General features: G+C 43.1%; 1 protein-coding gene across 2 annotated transcripts in view; it reads right to left on the reverse strand.

The window, feature by feature from the left end:
* The window catches only part of ANO2 (anoctamin 2), a 301,113-nt gene that overhangs the window by 72,851 nt on the left and 204,136 nt on the right, over window positions 1-24,126 (reverse strand). For both annotated transcript variants that reach the window (XM_079774619.1, XM_079774620.1), the window contains exon 15: window positions 1,806-1,883. In XM_079774619.1, the coding sequence (XP_079630745.1) occupies window positions 1,806-1,883 (78 nt within the window). The remainder of the gene's footprint in view (window positions 1-1,805; window positions 1,884-24,126) is intronic.

Below are 24,126 nucleotides of genomic sequence, written 5' to 3' on the forward strand. Positions count from 1 at the left end.
GTCAACCTATGAACCAGGAGGTCACAGTTTGATTCCCACCCAGGGCACTGCGGTTGAAGGCTCGATCCCCAATGAGGGGGCATGCAGGAGACAGCTGATCAATGGTTTTCTCCCATCTTGATGTTTCTATCTCTCTCCCTTCCTCTCTGAAATCAATTAAAAATATATATTTTTTTTAAAAAGAGAACATTGAAAAGTATATTTATCCAGTATTTTGGGGGGTTAGTTTCAGCACGATGGGATATTACAAATATCTTAACCTATCACTACTGGGGGTAGAAGTATTTTACTTATCTATTTTATTATTTATGTATATATTTATTATCTATAAACTCCTTGAGGGAGGACTTATTTTGTTTTATTTTCTGCTCTACCCCCACTGCCTAAGAATAGTGTCAAGCACATAGTTGGCACCCATTAAGTATTTCTTGAATGAATGAATAATCTCTGACAACAAGATGCATATTGTGGGAGGCTTTGAAGTGCTAAATTAAACTTTTCTATCATTCCAGCTTAACACATTGCAATTCACCACATGTTGTTGAATAAATTCTACATGCCTTGCTCTTGTTAAACAATGGGAAGATAACAAATGTAGACTTCTAAGTTCTGGCAAGACACACATCACCTCTGCAGTTCATCTGTGAAACAAGTTGTTGAATTAGATCCTTCCTTCACTTTTTAAATTTCTGACACTAGGATATGGTTCCTGTCTTCAATGGTCAGGATGCAATAATAATGACAATAATAACCTTGGGCCAGGATCAGTTACCTGTGGTCAATAGGTCCAGCAAATTATAGTCCCATTTTTATTTTTTTTTTAGAATAAGCAATCTCTCACCCCCCATCCACCCCCCCACCCCGGAACTAATGTATAATCCTGCTTAGAAATGCTGTCAGTATACACCTCTCCTCTGTAAAATGGAAGCTCCAGTCTTGAGTACTAGAAGGATTCTACCTATAAAGAGGGGGCAGATGTCTTAATGGCTCGTGCTCAGTCCTCTGAGTTTCACACTTTGTTATTTTCAGCAAGATTGGGATGTTACAAATCTCCTAAGATCTTGCTTCAGTTACTGTTGGCTCACTCATCCTGGCTCCCAAGACCAACCTGCTACCACTTTATTGATATGACTCAAATGTGAATCATAGACTCCTTCCCTACCTACCCTGACACAGCTGAGACCATCTGGGTCTCTCAAAAAGGCCCTCTCAAACTTTCAGGGAGAACACAGAGAAATAAACACAGCAACTGCAGGGAAACGGAAAAATCAGCTTAGAAAGCCCAGGCTGGCTGTCTCCTGTGGCTTCCAGACTCTGTTCTATTCCACAAACTATCAGAGAGAGCTAGCCCACAGCTTAAACAGGCTGCCACAATTCTGTAGCCATCTTACCTGATTACTTATTTCGAGGTCTTGCTCTATCCCAACGTGAAGGTACCATCTCATGACCTACTCCCTGGAAGTTCCAACTTCAAACATCTGTAGTCAAGGCTGGGAAGGTAGAACCCCTTTCTACCCTCTTCTTTCTGAGAAGATCGAAACTCCTTCAATAGACACAGAAGGTCACTGACCCCTTCCAGGTCTGGTTTTCTGTGTGAGAAAATCACCTTCCCTTCTTCAGGTAACTGATACCAGCAATGGCCTCACTGTCAGATAAGGTCCTGTCCTTCTATACAGGGACTGTGGCTTCATCTTTATTAGCCCCTCGTGATTCCCAAAGCATTACAGAACAACACACCCACAACATTCACTTAACAGGATCTAACAAGCAAAAGTCATAGGCAGGTGTTCCCTCAAGGAAATTACCATGAACAAGATGGAGACAACGTTTATCAGGTAACCTGGGAAGCGATCTTTCCAGGTCAGCTTATCTTCATCATCATCCTGGGGAGAAACAGGAGAGGAGAGACAATCAGAAGACACAAATAACAGGTAATAATTTTCCTTTAATTTTGCATACATTTGCACATCATTAATCATTCATCACTCTATATAGATATTTTTCTAGTCTCTGATGTCTTACCTCCCATATTAACAACAGCTCTTCTAATTTTGTGATTTCTAGATAGCCTGGAAAAACTGTGGTGAAAAGAGGACATGATTTGAGTTCAGCCTAATTCTTGGCTGAAGCTTTAAAATGTTCAACCATTGATCAGCTGTGTGATCCTGAAATGTTTCTTAACTTTTCTTACCCCCTATTTCTTCATTGTAAAATGGGCACAGCCACAACACCCGTCTTGCCTACCGCACAGGATGATTTTGTTTGTTTTGTTTTAATGAGAAACATGTGAACATGTTAAAGCAATGGACAAATGACATATACAACCCAACCACAGGGCAACATCTTAAAATAGATCATTCTTTAAATAAAACATCAACTGTAGATCCTATTCAGTGTACAAATTACCCACAATTTTTGCTCTTCAAAGAACCTGCATGTGTTATCATTTGTTTACTCCAAAAATGACTGTGTTCTCTGCTGATCCCAAATGCAGACATTTCTAGGTAAAGGCTAAGTGATCAATCTGGCTGAGAACCCTATCTTTTCCCCTCAGACTGGGTCCAGTACACCCAGGGGCCACTCTCTGGGACAAGTGTACAGCTGACCAGAGTCTTTTGGCATACTCTGAAGACCCTCCTGTGGTCTGGTGAGGCCAAAAAGGTATGTATGAAGATAAAAATCTCTGTCAAGTAAATGCCATGTAAGTTTAGTCCAGGCACTTGCTTTCTCTGAGCTGCAGCTCTATAGAATTAAAATTGATACAGGGTTGTTGTGAAGACTATTTGAAGCCATGTTCGTAAAGATGCTATGAAAATGGCAAAGCATGTTACGCTGGTAAGGTCAGAGCCTTGCATTTCTGCAATGCATCTGAATCAAGCTCAGCCAGTGAATGTTCCAGGGCCCCCTCCTCTAGTCTCTCTTCCCTCCTCACCACTATTTCAGAATACACCTGATTTGGCTCTAGCAACAGTGCCATCTAGCCTTTGAAAGCTTGTACTGTAGGCAAAGAGCCTTTTTGGCCTAGGGGAAATCTTTCTAAAAACCTTTCTATGTCTACTATGTGCAGACCTTGGTGTCAGGAATGGTGGGAGACAGAAGAACATGGATGTGACCACTGCCCCTGGGGGCTTGCAATCTAAGAAGACGGAAGTGGCACACACATACCAAAAGCTTCAGGGAGCATCTGCCAGTGTAGGAGAGGGCATTATCTTGGGCATGAGCCTTTGGGGCACTCAAGGAAAGAAATGATGTGTCTTTCCTTCTGCATGTCTGGAGCTGAGCACAGGGTTGAGCTGGCTTAATAAATGGGGGTAGAAATGAGTGTTAAGGCTGAAGTCATTTAATAATTAGCACTTTCATTTACAGATGATGGAAACAAGGGATACTCAGTTTTTCTTAGACCTGGTGATAAAATCAGGTCTCTAGACTCCTAGCCCAGCAGACTTTCCATCACACAATTGAGAACAAGGGAACTACAGGTTGTGACCAATCTGAATGAATGAGAGCATATAAATCTGTTTCCATTCAGACTGGAACAATACTCATTCATATGCTTCTAAATTAGGCCAAACATCAAAAGGGAGTAGCACTTCTTTCTGTTTGCTTCAGTATAATACTTCATTTTAATCACACTCGTAATATTTCCCTTTAAGATTTTGACAAGGGAAACTGAAGATGGATTAGTGTTAGTGTTAGTGTTAGGGTTAGGGATTCTGCAAAGAAAATAAGGGGGTGCATAACAGGACTCTCCCAGGGGTCTCCCTCATTACAATGAAGGTTTTGGTGATTTTTTTACTCTTTTTCTGCTCTCTGGCCTAGAGATAAGACATTCTGCCTTAAAACCAAGCAAACCAGATGTGTTCTGAAATAATCAGTAGTGAGTAGAAAAGAGAGAACTCCAGTTCATAGGTTCCATGTTATCAATTGCTCCATAAGGGGGCTTCATGAGTGAGGAACAAAGGGAGAGGCAGAAAAACCTGTGTTTGGTCCCTGAGATTAGAGGAAGGGGTGAGAAACATCAGGGTGAGACTGGGTCCAAAATGGCCCACAGGGCAGAGTTGGACAGTTCTGGAAGAAATGGGGGAAAGGGAAGTATGAGCAGAGGATCGGGAAATATGGCCCATGATGAAACGGGTTCAATAAATAAGTACAACTGTAGAGGACAAGTGATAAACCCATGGAGGAGTCAGGCCTCTGAGATGGCTTTGGTTAAGGTTTCATGCCAAGTAGCTGTCCACCTTCTTCAGGCCAGGGACCAAGGGGGTGGGATGTCTTTGGAACAGCCTCTACCCTGCAGTGAAAACTCTATCCTGGAGAATGGGTATTGGACAGCATGGTCTTAGCACCTTGGAGGGCCGGGCTCTGTGCTGGATACTGAGGACACAGTGAGGAGAAGGCTCAGCCCTGCCCAGAAGGAGCTCAGAGACTACAGCAGAAACAAGGAAAAGGATTTCACCTGGCAAGGAAGGTGGCATTACTATTTTGCATAAGAAAGAGATGTATCTAAAGAGCAATTGACTTGGTTGACCTCTCAGAGCAACTATCTTAAAGAAAAATATTCATTTTGACACAGATGTTCTAGTGTTTATTGAGAAATCACCTCCTCTCATGATTACATTGACGAGCCTTTTTTTCCCTGGGAGTTATAGCTTCTATCTCACACATTGAGACACCATCCAAACACAAGAGGCTGAGAGAAACACAAACATTACCGACTGTCCTCCAAGTTCCCACAGTTACTGGTAAAGAGGACATTGAGTAAAGCGGACTTTGTGTATAATAACTGGTTCTGATAATGGAAGCTAATTAAAACTCTCCACTCACTGGCACATTAAAGATGTGAAGATTCGTGGCAGAATTTGATTACACTCTGCATAACTATCACATAACCAGCCTACGAGGTAATAAAATGAGAAGTAGCCTTGAGACCAGAACATCGGAGTTTAACTCTTGGGTCTAGTACTAACTAGTCAAATGACCTTGGAAAATTCTCAGAACCTCAGTTTCCTCATTTGTAATTATATTTCTTATCTATAAATGCGTAAAATGGTACTATATGTAACACCAAATTACCATGCGTTTTATATGAATTAGCTAACCCATGGAGTGGGCCACGCCAGTGCACCTGCACACAGAGGTTGGTGAGAACTCTTAGCGCCTCCCTCTCCTTTTAAAACAGAGATGATAACCCTTGTCCCACCTAAGTGGCAGAGGTATTGTGCAGATCACATGAGTGAATGCCTGTGAGAGAGCTTTGTAAACTGTAAGGCGTCAGACAAAAGTAAGGTCTAATCAGCTTCATGATTACAGCAAAAGCAGGTGATTAGGAAGCACTTAGCTAATGTCACCATTGTTAAGACATGAGCCTAGCTGTCACCTGTGTTTGTTTCTTTGTCTCTGCTGTCTTGTTTCTGTCCCTGGACTATGGCTCCTACTTCCAAGTCTCCAATAGCAAGTAGCACAGTGATATTCACGTATCCATGGAATTGTTATTTTGAAAACATTTATATTCAGAATATGTATTCTCTGTACTATCTTAGAAGCTTTTCTGTATACATGCATACACACACATACACACACGCGCGGGTGTGCACACACACACACTCCACACCCAGATGTACCTATTACATTGTATGGATGCATTTTTTCACAACCAATAAACCAATATTATAATTATTAATTTAAGTTCACACTTTATTTGTATCTTCTTAGTTTTTACCCCTTGGCCCTTTTCTGTTCCAGGATCCTGTCCAAAACATTATATTTAGTCATCATGTCTCCTCTAGATTGTGATAGTTTCTCAGACTTTCCTTGTTTTTAATGACCTTGACAGTTTTGAGGATTACTGGTCAAGTATATTGTGGAATGTTCCTCAATATGGGTTTGTCTTAAGTTTTTCTCATAATTAAGCTGAGGTTGTAGGTTTGGGAGAAAGACCACAGAGATAAAGTGCATTTTATCCCTTTATATCAAAGATGCAGGCTATAGTATGACCTATCACTGAACATGTTAACCTTGATCGCTTGGTGGAGGTGGTGTGTTTATTAGATTTCACTACTGCAAAGTTACTCTTTTTCCCCGTTCCATACTTTTTCTTTATAAGGAAGTCACTATATGCAGTCCATATTTAAAAAGTGAGAGTTATACACCACTTCCTTGAGAGGATAATGTCTACAAACTCCCCTAGGTTTTAACCCCAATTTTTGTATTTTGGATTTTCTTAAGGTGGGCTTATAGAGAAGAGGGTCAAAATGACAAGGAAACCCCAAGTTCAATTTGGGCAATGCTTCCTATAGCACAGGCCCACAGGCCATTCATTCTGTTCCAAAGCCACCCAATCATCCAGTGTGATCTTGGTCTGTCATTCTGGTCCCATTCTCCTCTCAGACACAGCTACTTAATGCTCTCTCTGCTGGGTGAGCCTTCAAGACCTCTCACAAACAACACTTACTCTAGAAACATAGATTCTACCAACTTCACTATCTTCTCTCTCTTAGTTCTCTCTCCTAAAACAGCTCCTTCTCCAGGCAGCCTTCCTGGCCTGACCTTGAGGCCACTATTGGACTGTATATCCCTCCCTTCACTAAGCTTAATACATGCTCCCCCTTCTCCCCCTAGCCCCCCGCCCCCCGCCACACACACACACACATAGCTTCTATCACCATCATGAAAGCCTCCAGAATGGTCTTGGTCCCCATAGCCCAAGCACACACAACCTCTCAGGCTGAGCCTACAGGTCCTGCCCCTCAGCCCTATGGACTTGCCCATGACTGTCCCCAGAGTTATCTAGAGATAAATACTATTAGAGACAGGATCTCAATCTAGGAGGAAAATCTTGGCAAGGGGGCATGAGGCAGTCATGTGGCACAGCACCTAAGTCTACAGGCATGCCTGAAGCCCAGGGCACAATGCAGTAAGTATAATTTGTGGTTAAAATGGAAAACATTATTTATTCTTCCCACTGCTTGGTTTTCCTAGCAGACACAGAAAAACAGACTCTGCCTCCCTTGTCTCCCATCCTGAGGTCCAGCCAGCTTACTTGGCTTCCTCGGGTTCCCTGGACAGCTGGCAGCTTCACTTTCTCTGTTTCCTCAGGGGGCTGCCGTGGCCTTTCTGGGTTCCAGTATTGGACTGAGCTTCTCTCCCTCTCTTATCCCAACCCCAACTGTTCTAATGTGTCTCCTGCCTGGATTCAGATTGCAGGCAGCCCCTCCCCACTAATTATTTAAAGGGGAGACCCTTCTACATTGTGGTAATGGTAAAATGAGCCTTAGGTGGGCTTAACAAGATATGAACACCTGGGGAAGGCATATTATTGCCTGCAAAAGAAGAAGGCCTAGCTGAAGCTATAACCATCCTCACCCAATAATATATGTTTAAATCCCTAACGTATAATCTTACCTAGCACATCATACAAAGCATTTAGCCAAATGGCCATGGACTTAGAATACATTTAAAGCCTGTGCCATGATCTGCAAGGCTTGACATGATCTACACTCTAGCTCCTCTCACATTTCATTTCCTACCATTCAATCCCTTGCTTACTTCATTTCAGCCACACTGGTCTTTCCTACTCACTAAACACCCCAAGCTGGTTTCCCCTTCAAGACCCTTGTAAGAGTCCTCTCCTATTTCTTTACCCAGTTGGGTCCACTTCTCACTCTTCTTCTATGCTCAGCTGTAGCATCACCTCTGATGAGGTCTTTCCCAGTGCCCAATCCATAACCTGGCCCTTATTAGTCTCTATCACAACACATCACTATCTGAAGTTACCTGTCTATCTCCTCTCTGTCTCCTTTAGGAAAACATGAGCTCCATGACAGCAGGCAGCCTCTGTGTCTAGTTCACCACTGGCTCTCCAGTGCTGGCCTCAGCCTAGCCTGAGGATCCTTCTGTGTGGGTGACTCAGGGGTGAATATCAGTCTGGAAGTAATAGCCTACCTCATTGGGTAGTGCTTAATGCTCCTAAGGTTGGGATTGAGTATTTAGTCTCTGGATGGGTTAAATCCAGTTTCACACAGGAAGAGCCCATGAAATAATTTTGTGCCACTGTCTCAGGTTACACACCAGTGCCAGAACCTAAGGGGAAAATGCAAGAGATTTGTGGTAATCTTTTGACACTTTAAGAAAAATAGAAAAGTGCATGTCCCATTGGCATGTGCCAATAAGGACAGCTTTTTGGATGGAAAATAATACAGGAAAGAGTTTTACCCTGAGTAGTACCCAGCTGTGTTCTGGCTAATCATGAAGACCTTTGTGACAGAGGTCCTGCAGCCACAGTGCGCTCCTCCTAGTGTCTTGTCACGTTAGGTCACACATTATTTCTTTTTTTTCCTCTCATTGATTTCAGAGAGGAAGGAAGGAGAGATAGAAACATAAATGATGAGAAAGAATCACTGATCAGCTGCCGCGCACACCTCCCCCCCCCCCTACTGGGGATTGAGCCGGCAACCTGGGCATGTGCCCTGACTGAGAATCAAACTATGACCTTCTGGTTAATAGGTCGAGGCTCAACCACTGAGCCACACTGGCCAGGCAGGTCACACATTATTTCTTAGTCTAACCTACAAGCCTCCAGCTTCAATTTGGGCCATTTCCTTATGTTGTACCCCACAGAATGGAGAATTGATCTATAGAAAATTTACAAACTTGAAGTTCTGCATGAAATCCCTTCTTACTCTTGCTTTCTTCAGGCCCAATCTCATAATTCCTATCTTTTCCTACTCGTAATTCCTATTTTTTTTCATACTAAACTAAATATGGAAGAAAATCAGTGGTTCCACATTCCCGTTTATATTTTTTTCTCCCTACACCACTGTGACACTCTAAGGGGGTATCCACACCTTACTGTGTTGGGGGCAGGTGCGGGGAGAAGGAAGCAGGTCCTCAGCCCTGAAGAAAGGATAGAAGATTTGTTGGCTCAGCTCCCAGTAGATGCTCAGGACACAGAGAAGAGAGGTTGCTGCTATGCAAAGGTGAGGTTAGAATGAGACAGCCAGGGCAATGTCATGACTCCCACATTAGCTAATCATCAAAATCACTTAGGTGACTTCAAAATAGATTTTTGGCTCTGCCTCAGGTCTACTAAATCAGAATCTTGAGGGTGAAAGAATCTGTTTTTGAAAATGCTTCACAGGCGACACTGTAAATCAGCCCAATTTGGGAAATACCATTCTACAAGACTCAGCCCTGCCTTGCTCTTTTTCCTCCAGGGCCTATATTCCTGCGGCTTGTCCCTCTGTGAGCAGATTTGCTGAGAGGCGCTCACAGGGTGGAAACAAGCTTGGAGACAATTCCCTCATGCACAGTGTCCACACAGAATTTGTCACATCAGCTGCATTGCCAGCCCAGCCCACTGGCCAACTGGCTCTCATACATGCCCCTTTCCCTCTTCTTCCCCGACCACAAGCTGATTGTAGGCCTCCAACAGGCAGGCACTAATCAAACTTCAGCCCAGGGATAAGTTTCAGACCCATTCGGTAGGTCCTAGGATAACAAGGACAATGTCGGAGAAGGCCTAGAAAGCATCTGATTATTTTTAATTTAAGCAGTTACCTTGAATTTGGTGAATTTATTGGGTTTTAAAGTTTCCCCCTATGCACAGAGCACCATGTCAGGTTCTACATTAAGAAAGAGAGGGTCACTGCCTTCCACTCAAAAACAGAAGTGGCAGGCTTCTCGGTGTGAAAAATTACATTTGGAAACATGTTAGTAACTTTTATTTAAACATTGTTCCCTTTGAAAGATTTCACCGGCAAATGAATAAATAATGAATCTTGCCAACATCCAATGTTGTTCTGGTCAGAAGAGTAAGGTCACTTTGTTCATTCATTGTTTTGTTAACAATGTCAGTCACTTCTGGCCTCAACCCAAGGACAGAGCCGTCACTGTTATACCACAGTTAGACAATATACATCGAAAATAGTGTTTGTTTTTAACTAGGAGAAACAATTTTCAGCAATTTGCAACAACAGTAAACTGGCAAAAAGACACTGCAATTAACTCTCATCATGGTATTTGGTAACACTGGCTCCTTTAGCATGCAATGTTTGTTTGTTGGTTTGGTTTCAGATTTTGTTAGCTAATAGAGAACAGTGGTTAGTTGCTCTTCCTCTTCATTAAAAACAAGGGTCAGAACAAATGGGGAGGGACTCCAGCAAGAGAAATTGGGTAAGAAAAGCAAAAGTGCTTCCTAGATCTTCTTCAAGGCTGGGGTCAAGGGAGGTCAAGGGAGGCATCCTCCATTAGGCTTCAGGAGAACAGAATCTCCAAGCTGGCCCTGGGACATACCCAGGTCACTGTACACATACTGTTCAGTAACCCATTCTGCAATTAATCAGTGAAATAATCCCCCTTCCTGTGAGGACTGTAGGTGAGGTAAGATCCTGCCAGCCATTCATGCCTTTTCTTGGGGTTCAGTGAGCAGGAGTTGGCTCTGTCCTGCTGGGCTGAGGATATCCTGGACAAAGCCACAGGACAGTGACAAAAGTCAGTGCCCTCAGCATGGTCAACTTCAGCTGGGCATGGGCCTCCACTTACCAGGCCCAGCACAGAGAGGGGAGTGGGGCCAAAGAGAAGAAGAAAAATCCATGAGGAGGATGAAGAAGAGGAGGAAGGGAAAGGATGGTTACTCTGAGGCCAGATATGCAGGTAGCCTCTGTCTGGCTTTCTCCTTTGTCATTGTCATCCCACAGGGCCCAGGATGAGGCTCTGCACACAGAGGACTACTGAGAAAACTAAGAATGAGCAGGTCCCAGCATGGGAGGGTGGACTGGGCCAACTCCACAAATCCAGCTCAGAACCCACTGCCCCGGATGCGTGTGACTACCCACCATGCCATGTGGTGAGGAAGAGAAGGACCCGGGAGTCCATCCAAACTCCTACCCTGTGATGCTGATGGCAGAACCCACTGTGCTGTTGGAGCTCCCAGAACATACCCCATCCCACTGTCCACACACTGGCCTCGCCATCAGTTACGCTGTCGATGCTGAGATTAGAGGATTTAATTTTGACACTTGAAAGAGGTTAAGATACATTAATAAAGTGATGGGGTCAAGCTTGCCCAGATCATTGAGATTGGGCATTGATGAGTCCTTTTACAATTTTTTTTCAATTTTTTTATTAAGGTATTATATGTGTACATATCTTACCATTGCCCCCCCCCACACCCCACTCCCATATATGTCCCCACCCCCCAGAGTTTTGCATCCATTGGTTATGCTTATATGCATGCATACAAGTCCTTTGATTGATCTCTTATCTCCCCCACCTCCTTTTACAATTTTATAAGCATCTACTATGTTCCAGAAACTGTGCTCCAAGACTCTCAGTATCATGAGAGAGACATATGGGCAACAGTTACAGTGAAGTAAAGTACTTGTTGTGGAAGCATGGGGGAGCAGCACCTAACTTTTATTCAGGAATATTCATGCATGAGTGCTTGCATTCCCATGTACATGTGTGCAAGCATGAGTGCGTGCACACTCACAAACAAACACACAAACTCATGCTTGATGGTCTAGGTATAACCCTGAACAATGACTGTCTAGCTAAAGTAGTGGTCCAAGACTGATTGTTCTATCCATCATCCATCTGTCCATTATCCATCCAGCCATCTACCCACCTATCCATCCAGCCAGCCAGCCAGTCAGCCAGCCAGCCAGCCAGCCAGCCAGTCAGCCAGCCAGCCAGCCTGCCATTAATGTGTGTTTACTATGTTACAAGCACTTTTCAGAATTCTTTACATATCTGATCTTACTTATTCCTCAAAATAATTGTATGAGCTATGAATTATTAGTCTCATATCATACCTGAGAAAATTAAGACCCAAGAAGGTTAGTTATGTGACCAGAGTTATACTAGTACATAGCTGAGCTGGGATTTTAATCAAGATCTGAATAATTCCAACCCTATTTTTAATCTCTTCTGTGTTTCTTACATTGTGTTCTTCATAAAACTGAATTTTCCAGGTACTCACAGATGTTCTATAGGCACAATCTCTCTTTCTTTTAGGAAATCTAATATTCTAGTGTGTATTAGAAGCTCTGAAAAGACCTATAGTATCTGTTTAATCCAACACTCATAGATGCAATTGATCATGAAAGCTCAAGGGTAGCAAACTACCCAGGTCTGTGGCAGCTTGAGAAAAGCTACTTTATCACCTTATCTGATCTAGAACCACAACACAGAGTTTCTGCCTCCCAATGTGACACCTTTTTCTTCAGCCAGAAAATAATGATTTGACCTTAAACCAATCAACAATCCATCCCCTTTCATCTCAGTGGCCTTCTCCTTCCATGAGCCCTTCACCCTTTCTTTCCCTGAACTGCAGCATGCTTCTGTGAAACACGGAGAACAGAGTCATTAGAACGGGCATGATGGGTTTGGTCTGCAAGCTAGTGTTGAGCATACACTGGAACTTTCTCATACTGTCTTCCAACTCTGAGTCTTAAACTCTTCACTGGCCCAGGATGAGGGCCCATCTTCCTGGTTGTTCTAGCTTCATACCTCAGACTCTGATGTTGGACTCTCAGAACAATGGCCTCACTTTCTACCCTCCGTCTCTCAAGCCCCAGCTTCAGCATTAAGGAGAATATCTATCAGCACTTATTTCTCTAGTTTTTCTTTCCATTCATCTCATAGTTCTCTTCCTGAAAACAAAAAAAGACACACTGGCAGGACCAATCCTGACATGAGCACTCCATGCCCAAAAGGGATTTTACTCACTGCTCCAGAAAGAGAGAGCCTGGCCCTACCTCTCCTCGTCTGCAGCCAGAACCAGGAGCCAAGGGAGACACAGTGGTGTGTCTGCCTGGGAAAACCCCCTCCACTCTGCAGCTGCCCCACATCCTTGTCCCCATCCCCCATCCAGGGAGTCAACATACATTATCTCCTTGCACTTCAGGCCTTGACTCACTGCATTGTTGGGACATGACTGCCAGGGAATCTGCAGCCTCAGCTGCTCCAACCAGGCTCCCTGCTCTGCACCGCAGGGTAAAACCACCTCCCTATGTCACCAGCTAGGGAATTTTTTTCCCAATAAGCTCAACTCATCCCAAATGTTTAACCCCTAGGAGTGACTGGAGTCAGCCCTTAGAACATGCACAGGACATCCCTTTTCTTAATGAACAAAATGCACAGCTTAACATAAGAGCTTGCTCTCACCTAGGTCTCACCACCATTCATTCATCCATCTCCAGGCCCTGGACAAAGGGCATACAGTGCTCTTTGAGATCCCACACAAGCCAGATCAGAATTTATGGATGATGCATTACATTTTGATGGCTTCTGATACAGAAACAGAATAGTGAATATTGAAGCTGAGAAAGAGAAGGGAAATCTAATTCCTTGAAAATAGTAGGCAACCTGGAAGAAAGCTACCAGGACAATAAATGCCTGACAGAAATAAGGAAATTCTCCTCCCTTTCTCTCTCTCTTTTCTTTCCAATCTCATTCACCATGTAGTCAATAAGTATTGTTGGGTGAGAAGGAGGGAAGACTAAAGGAAGGAAACACCCTTTTGTCTGGGGACACCCTTGTGGTCCTCTTCTCTCACTTCTGGGGAAGAAAACATCAGGCAGTATCCCGGGGTTACCATAGAGTTGAGGGCTCACCATCACAATGGGTTTGTGTTGAGGAAGGACTCAACACAATTAGGTTCTAGCCCCATCTCTGAAATTTATTTGCTACTTGACCTTTCATGAGCCAGAGGGGAAAAATTTACTTAAATTCCTCATTCCCAAATTTTACTTTGAAAAAGTAAAATGATTTTCAGAACTATACTCATTATTACATACATTTCCTTTCTTCCCTCAAAGTTTCCACTCCCTTCACTGATGTTTTCAAATGGAGACTCCTTGGTGGTTATGAAGTAAAGGATTAACCTTAACCAAATGAGGTCTGGCCTTTGCCCTCAGCTACCAGGAGGTGATCTCCAGGCTCTTCAAGTGTCCTACTGATAGAAGTGTCTTTGTTTGCCTGGGGCATTTGGCCACCAGATAATCTAACAATGTGATTTATTTCTGGGCCATACGGAATTATTTCTACCCCCAGATGGGCCAGAGACTAAGATCAGCCATATAAGATCAAGCCCCCAAAAAAACGCTAGACACCAAAGCTCAAGGGTGTTTCTCTGGTTTGCAATACTTTGTGAGTATTGTTACACACTGACGCTGAGGAAGAGACACTGTCCTGACTCCATGGGGAGAGGACACTGTGAGTTCTTTGTTTGATACTTTCGTGGACTTCATCTTCTATAGTCCTTCTCTTGGCTGGTTTCAAGCTCTATCCTTTTGCTGTAATAAACTTTACTGTGTGTACAACAGCTTTCAGTAAATTCTCTAAGTTCTTCTAGCAATTTACCAAATATAGGAGTGGTCTGGAGGACTCCCAAATTTGCAATTGATGTCAGAGGTGAGGGTGGTCCTCCTAACTTCAAAGTTGACTAACTCTTTATAGTTGGTCTAAACTTTCACGGTGAATAACATTGGTTCATAGATTAGGAAATGGTACTTCTACTGGTGGAACCCTTCTTCATCTAGGGGTCTGTTACACTGACCTAATGAGGATTCTCAGCTAATGAAAAGATTATACAGATATCCTTAAATCTAGTAGTCAGCTTGCAGAATTGTATAAATGTAAGCACAAATTGCCATGGTTGCAATTTTTGGAAGTACTGATAATCCTTAATGGAGACAGCAACCTTCCTCCACACACCCTCAGCACTTGGTCCATGCTGCCGATGTGCACTCATCGCTTTCTGCTCTGTTTGGTTATCTATGTTTCTTGATACATGAGACTGTGAGCTTCCTGAGAGCAGCAATTGTATCTTACATCTTAATTGTATCTTCTGCTTTCTGGAAATCAAGGCAAAAAGTAATTCACTAAGTGTTTGATGGGTTGAACTGGATTGGCTGATCCTTTGAAGACAGTAAGCAGTTGTGTCCATGGATATGTGGTTATTACAGTCCTATAAACAAGTTCTCTTTAAACTGTGAGCCCACATAAAATTTTACAAGTCTCTTGGTCCTCCCTAAGAAGATATTTGAAAAGAAAAAACCAACACAGAGGCAGCAGAGCACAGAGCAAAAAGCACACATATGGGATTTGGAAGACCTGGGTTCTGGTGATAGCCTCATATTCCTTGGTAGTAGCTACATAACCTTAGACAGATCACTTGACCTAAGACTAGGTCTTCTCATCTGTAAGACAGTGAGAAATACTGTACCCTCAGGCTTCCCAAAGACATATCAGGAAGTAATCATTATAAAGCTCACACTATTACAAGTTCAGATTTCAAAGACATTTCTAAGCATCTGCTACCTGTTAGGTACTCTACAAGGCACTTGTGGTCATTGTTTCATTCCATTAAGTCCTCATATTCTGGTGTTGGGGGTAATAATTGGGAAGGAATCTTGGGTGGGGGTATGGACAACACAAGACTGGCCATGAGATGATAATTATGATGTTGGGCGAGAGAACATAAAGGTTCATTCTACTATTTCCTTTCTTTTTGTGCATATTGAAAAGGTTCTAATAAAACACATATTTAAAGCAATCATCTTGGCAACAATGTGAGGCAGGCCTTACTAGTCCCATTTTACTGAGAACCAAGGCATAGAACTAAAAAAACATGTGGGTCCCACAGGATGTTAGAAGTAAAATTGGGTCAAGGACCTTGGTTCCTACATCCATGCAATTCCCCACACCTCCAGCTGCCCATCTCTAGGGAGGTTACTGTCCTGTGTGGCTGGTACCTGTTGACAAGAACCTCCCGAGCCCTCACAAATGTGTTCTTTGAGGGTCTAGGTTTGCTTGCAGGAGAGGTGGATCACTGCAAAAAAAATGAAGAGATAAGGGAAAATAGCATTCTCCCTTTCCTATGCCAGGAACCCCCTCCCACACTTCATTTTAGAAATTCAAGGAATATTGGGAATCCTCAAAGAAGCTGTCTGCAAATATTAATTGAGTCCCAAGGACACTGGCAGGTGTTGCTAGAGGCTCCAAGAATGTATAATATACAGTCCTGCCCCGCCCCCAGCAACTACCTCAAATCTGCTCACAATGATATTTTAAAATTTATTAGCAAACTGTACAAAGAGAAACATATCATCACAATAATCTTTCACTTTGAAAAGGATTTACTCTAGAATGAAGAGAGAGGTTTGCCTATCTCTTCTGTAAAGGAAAGAACAGTGTGTGTGTGTGTGTGTGTGTAGAGGAGGCAGATGGAGCTGAGCAAAATGAAGCAAACTTCACAAAGGCCTCTCCAGGGACATGCCCATCTGCAGCTATGGGGCTGGCGGCAGCTTGCATTTGTTTAAAAGTTCAACCCTGGGATGTATACAATTTCCCCCAAATAACCCTTGAAGGAAGAAATAACAGCATGCAAGTGACACCAACAATACTCAAAAGCATGGAGACATATTAAACCACTTTCTTTACTATGACCACATTTTGCCAAAGCCCATGTCTTAGGAATCTCTCCCACTCAGTTAAAAGAAAGTCACCAAATGGGTTGTGTTTTCTCACCCCGTGTTTTAATTTTCTCTCAAGCTCTTGCCGCAACACAGTGGTTGGCCAAACCAAAATACACCAGGGAGCTTGGAAAACATTGCCCAGTCACCTCTCCAACCTCAGAAACTACCACTGGTGCCTATCGTGTGACATGCTGCTTCCACACACATCACTGTGCGTGGCATTCCCAAAGTGTCTTTTCTTGGGTGAGGGCTGGAAGGGACAGTCCCTAGAGGTTTCCTCCATACTTGCACCTTAAGTTCTAGCTTGCTAGCTAAATAAAGTAACTCTTCAAGCCACAGCTGGATTCCCCATGCACCCAGTTTTCCTCAGCATCTCCAGGTTTTTCACACAACCAAGAGGCAATCAGCCGAGCATGACCAGGACCCCCAGCCTCCAATCCAAGGTCATGTAAAATATGCCAACTTTAAGACAGTGGAGAAAAAGTTAAATCTGAGCCCTGTAATTGTGGTCTATTGACAGGCATGTTGTGTCATCAGTGCATTCTCAGTTCATGCCTCATGTAGACGGGGACTGTGAAGGACAACAGAGGCCTTGTAACGCTCTGCACTCTGTGCCTTTCTGAACACTCTTGCTTTGAAAAGCAGGGTTCATGGGTTGAACAATCAAGTTCTTTCAATAAGTGTGCCTTAGGCTCATTTTCTTTCAGGTTAAATGTGGCCAAGTGTGGAGGACCCCTGGATGACAGCTACCTGGTGTAAAGGAGTCTGCTTTTATATATGTGTGTGTTGAGCATGTGTGTGTGTGTGTGTGTATGTGTGTATGTGTTCACACACGCATGCATGTGCATGTGTGTTTGCAGAGATAAGGAGGTAAAGAAAGCAACAGACACCCAATACATCAAAAATCCCTGCCAAGTGACATGGTACTAAAGAATAACATTCACTTCGGGCAAGTGTCTAGACATAAACAAGTTAAAGGTAGTTGGGAGCAATCATAATCAGAATGAGCCAACATTAGTATTTAGGACAGGTAATGTCAAGGCAACTTCCCGATTGGAAGTTCTGCATAGTATATCTAGATTTCAAGAAGGCTTTTTTATGAATTAAAATTTTAAATAGGCAATGCCTATTGGCTGAGAAGCCCAATATGTCCACCATAAGGAGTCTTCCTCCCATCTATGTCCCTATCTGCCCAGTTCTCACTCCTACCTCTCTCCATTCTGCAAAGGCAACATTATTATTTTTTTTTAACTAAGCTTACAGAATGTCTTATGAATATACAAGCTAATACAAATGTATGTGTGCATTGACTTATAGTTTCTTCTCTTTTTACAACAAGGAGGCACACTACACACCTTGTTCTGTATGTTCAGGAAGGTTTTGAGGAAGGCTGTGCTTTGTGGACAGATAATTTTGTTGGGGCAGGAAGGAGGTGGGATAATGGGGACTGGATGGCACTGTGCAGTTGCAGGGACATGGCATGAGACCACAGATGGAATCATGTTCTGTTGACTTTCTGTCCTGGGTCCTCCCCATTGCATTGCTCTGTCTCCTGGATCAGCGGTTTATGCATGCAAGAAAGGACTTCTGAAGTACTGGCAGGCTTCTCGGAAGCAGTTTGTCCTGTAAGTAGTTTAAAATATCCCCTGGTAATCTTGCACACACCACTCATTTGCTTAATAAATCTTTTTCTCATAGACTATGCAAAGGTAAACTTCGAGTCCTTTGCTCTTGAAATGACTAAATGACCTAACTATGTGAAAGTCCCAGCCCAGTACTTGGCACATAGTAGCCACTTCATAAAATAAATATTAGTTGAATCTGAATAGTCACTAAATTCCAATTTAATGGAGCCTAGATCAAGTTAAAGAGATTAAAGAGATTAGTCATACAGGAACAAGGAACTGGCTCCTTCAGAGCCAGTCTAGTATGGTTTACTTTGGTAGCATAAGCCTTTTATAAACCAGTGGTCACTTCCTACTCTCTGGCCAGAGAACTAGAAGTAATAGTTTCCGTGGTATTCATTCAATCCTCATTTTGGGGATCAAATGGATTCTAACAGTTACTTGCTGGCAATATTCAGGCCTGCCCACTGATAGAGCTAAGCTGGAAGAGCAGGCAGGTCAAGTGCGGGTCAAGTGAGAGAGCAAGATTTGGGGAAGAAATGATAAATCCTCTCCCAGGGCAACCTACACCACCCCTTCTGATTCTCCAAGAACAACCATCCTAGCCCATCACTCCTAGCTATCCTCACCAATCAGAGCAATTCCAGTCTGTGATCACATTGATCTCAGGAAATCATATTTCCTTGGTGTTTACTTCAGTCACATGCAAAAGAGGGTGATCCCCTGGAGAAGAAAATATTTACACAGAGATTCAACAGGGAAGGGGAGCTCTCTGGCAATTAGTTGCTGCTACAGATGTAGCCTAACTGTCCAGTGGTCTCTAGATGGAGACCTTGACTGGTGTAGATCCTCGTAAATTTGCCATAGTTAATGGGCAAAGGAAAGGAGAGAAAAGCAAAACTGCCATGGGCTGATAACTTTCGGAATTAATCTTCAAGGTAGACATTTTTCAAGGCCACCAGAGAATCTAGGTTCAAGTCCCCAAACAGTGAACTGGGCTCTGATCTTAATCTTTCCTTAGGGAGCCAACACAGTCATTACCATCACATAAACACATCAATTCTCCCCACACAACCCTGGGCCATCTTTCCCCGCCAGCCAGAATTGAAGGTACTCAAAGCTTAGACAAGCAGCACTGTCTCAAATACAGAAAATGGCTGCAGGAGGTTTCTCCAGGGTCACAGCCTTCTGTAGGCTATCAGGGCCACCTCTACCTAGAAGAAGACCTCCCTGAGGCACTGCTGAGACACAGTGCCTCTTCTGCTGCCAGCTGCCAGCCACCACACTTTAGGTAGGCCATGTTGGGTGTAATGGCTACCAGTGCTGGGTTTGAATCCTGGCTCTACCACTTGATGTTAGGTCATTATTTCAGTTCTCTAAGCCTCAGTTTCCCCATCTGTAAACCTCTGCCTCCTGGGGGAGCTATAAGAAATAGATGAAATCATCTCCAAAATGCTTAGCACAATATCAGGTTGGTTGTTAGTGTTGAATAAATATTATTTATTTTATCATCATTAGATGACTCTTAGGAACCCAGAACTTCTGTTCAGAAATTTGTAATTTATCCACCACCACTAAGACCCCCCACTTCCTACTGTATCAGACTTGAACTCTGCTCACTGGCTTTTAATTCCTGCCCTCCAAGCATTCTCCCTGATTGTATTGCCATCCTATTTATTTCTGTTCCCCATCAGCCATCTTCCACTCCTAGATACTAGGGGAGTGGCTGCCTACCAGCTCTTGTTTAATAATAATAATAATAATAATAATAATAATAACAACAACGCAATAATAATAGTGACAGTCAGTAGGTGATAGTAGGGCACTGTGAATGACATTACCTATGCCTTCCCACTTCATCATACTTATGTCACTTGCTCATAAAAGCCCAGTGAGATGGGAGTCAACACTTCAGTTTTAAAGCTGAGGGATGAGAGGTCAAGTTGCCCAAGGTCACTCTGCAACCTGACTAGAATGTGAGCTCCATGAGAACAAGGGGGTTGTCTGTTGTATCTACTCTTGTATTTCCCAAACATAGAACAGTCCCTGGCCCTCAAATATTTGTTGAATAAGTGAATGAATGAATCAATCAATGGATGGATGCAAGGATGGATAGATGTTTGGAATTGAGAAACTGAAACTTGAGCCTAGCTCAGTGTGACTCCACAGCCAGATGTGACACTCTTCCCACTACTATGTATATGTAAATCCTATTTATCCTTGTAAAGCCAGCTTCTTCCAGAGTTTTCTGCCACCTGCAGCTCATTATTATCCCTCATTTTCTATCATGTTTCCATAACATGCAAAGTCTCCACCACACATGTAGCACTTATTAACCTCTCTGAGGGCAGGGACTACTTTTTAGTCACCAAACCTCTTAGTCTCAGTCTTGGCTTAAACTGGGCAATTACTGATTGCCTGGCTTCTTTCAGGGGAAACGGTGATAATCATCACTTCCTCTGGGCCCCACATCACCAAATCCTAGTCTTCTTATGGGAAAGAGGAAGTGAAATGAGCCTTACTCTTAATGGGTCCACCTTAGCCACCTGAACCATCACCAGTGGGGGTCAATTCTTAGATCTCTTCTAACACTGGACTATAGCAATAACTCTGTCCCAGGAGTCAGGAGACCTGGTCCTAAGTCCCAGTTGCACTATTAGTTTCCATAAGAACTTCTCCATTCTGGGACCCAGTTTTCTTGTCTGTAAAATAAAGGTCTCTATGGACTCTACATTCTCATCTGTCGTGATCATCTGTACACCTCATGTGCTCAGGGCCATGGAGAGTACAAAAGATCTACTTCCAGTTGAACAGCCATTCTAAGGTAGGGATGTCTATGTCCCGCCTTTCCCTTTTCTGTAGTTAGCACTGTGATTTCTCTCCAGACCTTTCTTTGACAGAGGGCTCCTGGATATAGAGCCGCATTACTTCTTCCACATCTGTGCACCATCCTGCTGCCTTCCCTCATTGGAGCCTTCACAGGGGACCAGACATGCTGCTCGTCAGTGAGCAGCATGGGATTAAGGTGTGTGTGTGTGCTTGGGGAGCACAAGAAGAAAGTATAGTGTTTAGCAAGAGCCACCAAAAACCTCTCCTAAAGGAGAAGCTCTCTGAGTATGTGGATACCACAGTGAGAAATACACTTAAGAAAGTCATCAGCCACAGGAGGGTCTCAGGAATGTATAGAGAGAAATGAAAAGCACACTTAGTCAATAACAAACATGCTGGACAATTGCCTTGTACACACGGGATGAAAACAAAAGGATGCCACACTGTTTGGTTTTATAAGCACCCTGCAAAAACCAGATCACAAAATGTTCAGCACATCCCACTTTATTTACACAACAGACAAACAAATGCACACAAAGAGTAGAAGAAAGTACACCAAAATGTTAACAATGATCACATTAGGAATGACTGCTCTTTGCTTTTTTTAAAAAAAAAATAATTATTTGTAGTTTCAATTTTTTTTCTGCAGTAAACAGATTGTTTTATAAAGAGGAAAAAATGCAGTCAGTTATTTTTAAATGCCCCTCATCCTAAGATTTTGAAAATAAAAATGCTAAAAATAAAAGGTTGGCCCTTTTAAAAATGTACTGCAAAGTGGCAGCAAATTGAAAAGAAGAAAACATATGAGCTGCAGGCACTAGAGATGAGACTGAGCTTCTCAGGACTGAGGATTGGCATAGTACAGGAAAAGGAGGAGACTCCAGGAGACGCTGAGAGAGGTGGGGTGGCGCTGAGAAGGCCCCAGCACCCCTGGAAAGGAGAATAAGGTATGGAAGACAAATCCCTGTTCATACAGAAGCCAGACCTACAGGATTCAAACAGGAAATGCAAACTAGTATGTCCCAGAAGGGAACAAGGTCAAGCAACTCACTGCTTCAGAATTTAAGCAAAGAGAACATTATTTTACCCTTTAAAGTCTGGAATTTCAAGAAGGTATTATCCTCTTATTATTGATTTATTTATTCTTTTATAATTTAGGATTCTGTTTGTGTTCATGTGGACCTGGTGTCCTCTTCTGAGGAAGGAGAAAGCTCACAACATCCATTAAGTCCCTCTCCATCCCTCCTCTTCTCCCCCTTCACAATAGGTGACTTTGCAGAAAGGGGAACAATAGACTTTCCAGTTCTGTGCGGGAGTTCCCCAGGTGGGTGTACTGGGGAACATCTTTGTATGTTCCCCTCTAAAATGCAGAGGTCATGAGAGTTCCACCCAGCTTCATCCCTCACCACACCACCACACCACCCACATGATCCTACCCCTAGTCCTCTCCTAGCAGTGGGAGCAGGGGAAAGCTTGGCTACCCAAACTAAAGGCAATGACCACCAGTGAGGATTTACACCTTTCCAAGGTGCTTCATTCCTAGAAAGAGAGAAGGAACACTTATCCCCTCTTCTCTTCAATGGAAAATATGGTCCTCTTCCCTGGAGCTCCTCCTTCCAGGATGGCAGGAATAGCCCCAGATAGCTTCTCCTTCCACAGTCCATAGCCTCTTGGAATGTTGAGGAGGGTGTGAGCAGGGTAAAAAACAGAGAGGCGGTTCAGAAATAAGGAAAGGTCATAAAAACAAATCAGCACAGTTTGCATAAGATCAGCAGGAGGGAAGATTCAGAAAGAGGTAGGGGAGAAAACCCACCCAGTGCGGGAAAAGAGGGAGACTCTGGACACATGGCTTTCCGCCTTGAAGCCTGGCTCCTTGCTGAGAAGCTCCACTTCCCAGTCTCAGTTCAGAGTTAGTGACCACTGGATAATTAGAGCTGGCAGATTTTGACATGCATTTCCTGGGGCTGGCCTTGAAGATGTTCTGATGCTAATTTAGAAAGACTCTCAGATTGGAATACTAGATGCATAGCTTGATCCTTATACCTCCATCCTCTACCAAATGTGACAGGATCATTTATGTTAGGAATTCTGATATGCTCTCCAACCAGAGCCCTGGACTGGTGCCTGGAAGTTGGCTCCAAGCCTACCCAGGCTGAAGCCAAAATCCTCTGGGCACCAACTGGGTGGTGAGGGTATCTCTGGGCTCTGGGTTAGGAAGACAAATTGTCACTCCCCTCTCTGCCAAAGGAAAGACTGACGTGTTGTGGCTACAACCTCTGTGTAAAAAGACATCTCAAGGCAAACACAGGATTTACTGGAACACATCGCTGAGGTGGGTGAACATCTTCTCTGTAGGGATCTTCTGCACCACATGGAAATATATGGACTTGCAATTGGCTGAGTAAAAATACCCAAGGAGTGTTGATTAATGAAATAGTGAAGATAGGTCCTTGATCATGTGCCTCAGTCCTGTGCTTTCTGCTGGTCAATATTTTTTATCAATAACTTGAATAAAGACAGAGAAAACAAGCTTAACCCTTTGCACTCGCTTGCTTTTTTCTCGATTCCTTTATTCTACTCGGGATTTAATTTTTTAAATACCCCAGATTTTACAAAGCGCGGCAGTAGAATAAAAAACTGGAGTTTCTTTTCATACAAACTTATTTATTTGGATTTTTTTATATTTCAAATTATTGATACATTCAAAGAGTAATTTTAATCTCGACATCCGAGTGCAAAAGGTTAAAATGTGCAAATATCACCAAGCTGGAAAGAGCAGATAATACACTGGTTGGCAGTAGGAGTATTCATGAAGATCTTAGTACTTAGCAAGATTGGCTGAAATTAACAAGTTGGGTTTGAATCAGACAGCTGTAAGGACCTACATTTCAATTCAGAAAAGCATGTGGGTGAATACCGCCCACGCCAATGACAGCTCACAGGAACAAGATTGGGAGGGGGTGGAGGGTGTCCGCTGAATCTGAAGTCAGCGTAAGTCAAAAGTGTAATGTGGTCTCTAAAACTTAAATTTATTGACAGATGTGTAATATTTGGAATAAATAAAGTCCAACTGTATCCACTTGGAGTTTTTCTATGGCACCCTCTTCTTAAAATGGACATTGACAAACAGGAGAGGGTAACTAGAGTAGGAAAGGCTCTGAAAACATTGCTAAGTAAATGAGATGCTGTGCTAG

This window comes from Cnephaeus nilssonii (assembly GCF_951640355.1).
Source record: "Cnephaeus nilssonii genome assembly, chromosome: 6".
Taxonomy (NCBI): Eukaryota; Metazoa; Chordata; class Mammalia; order Chiroptera; family Vespertilionidae; genus Cnephaeus; species Cnephaeus nilssonii.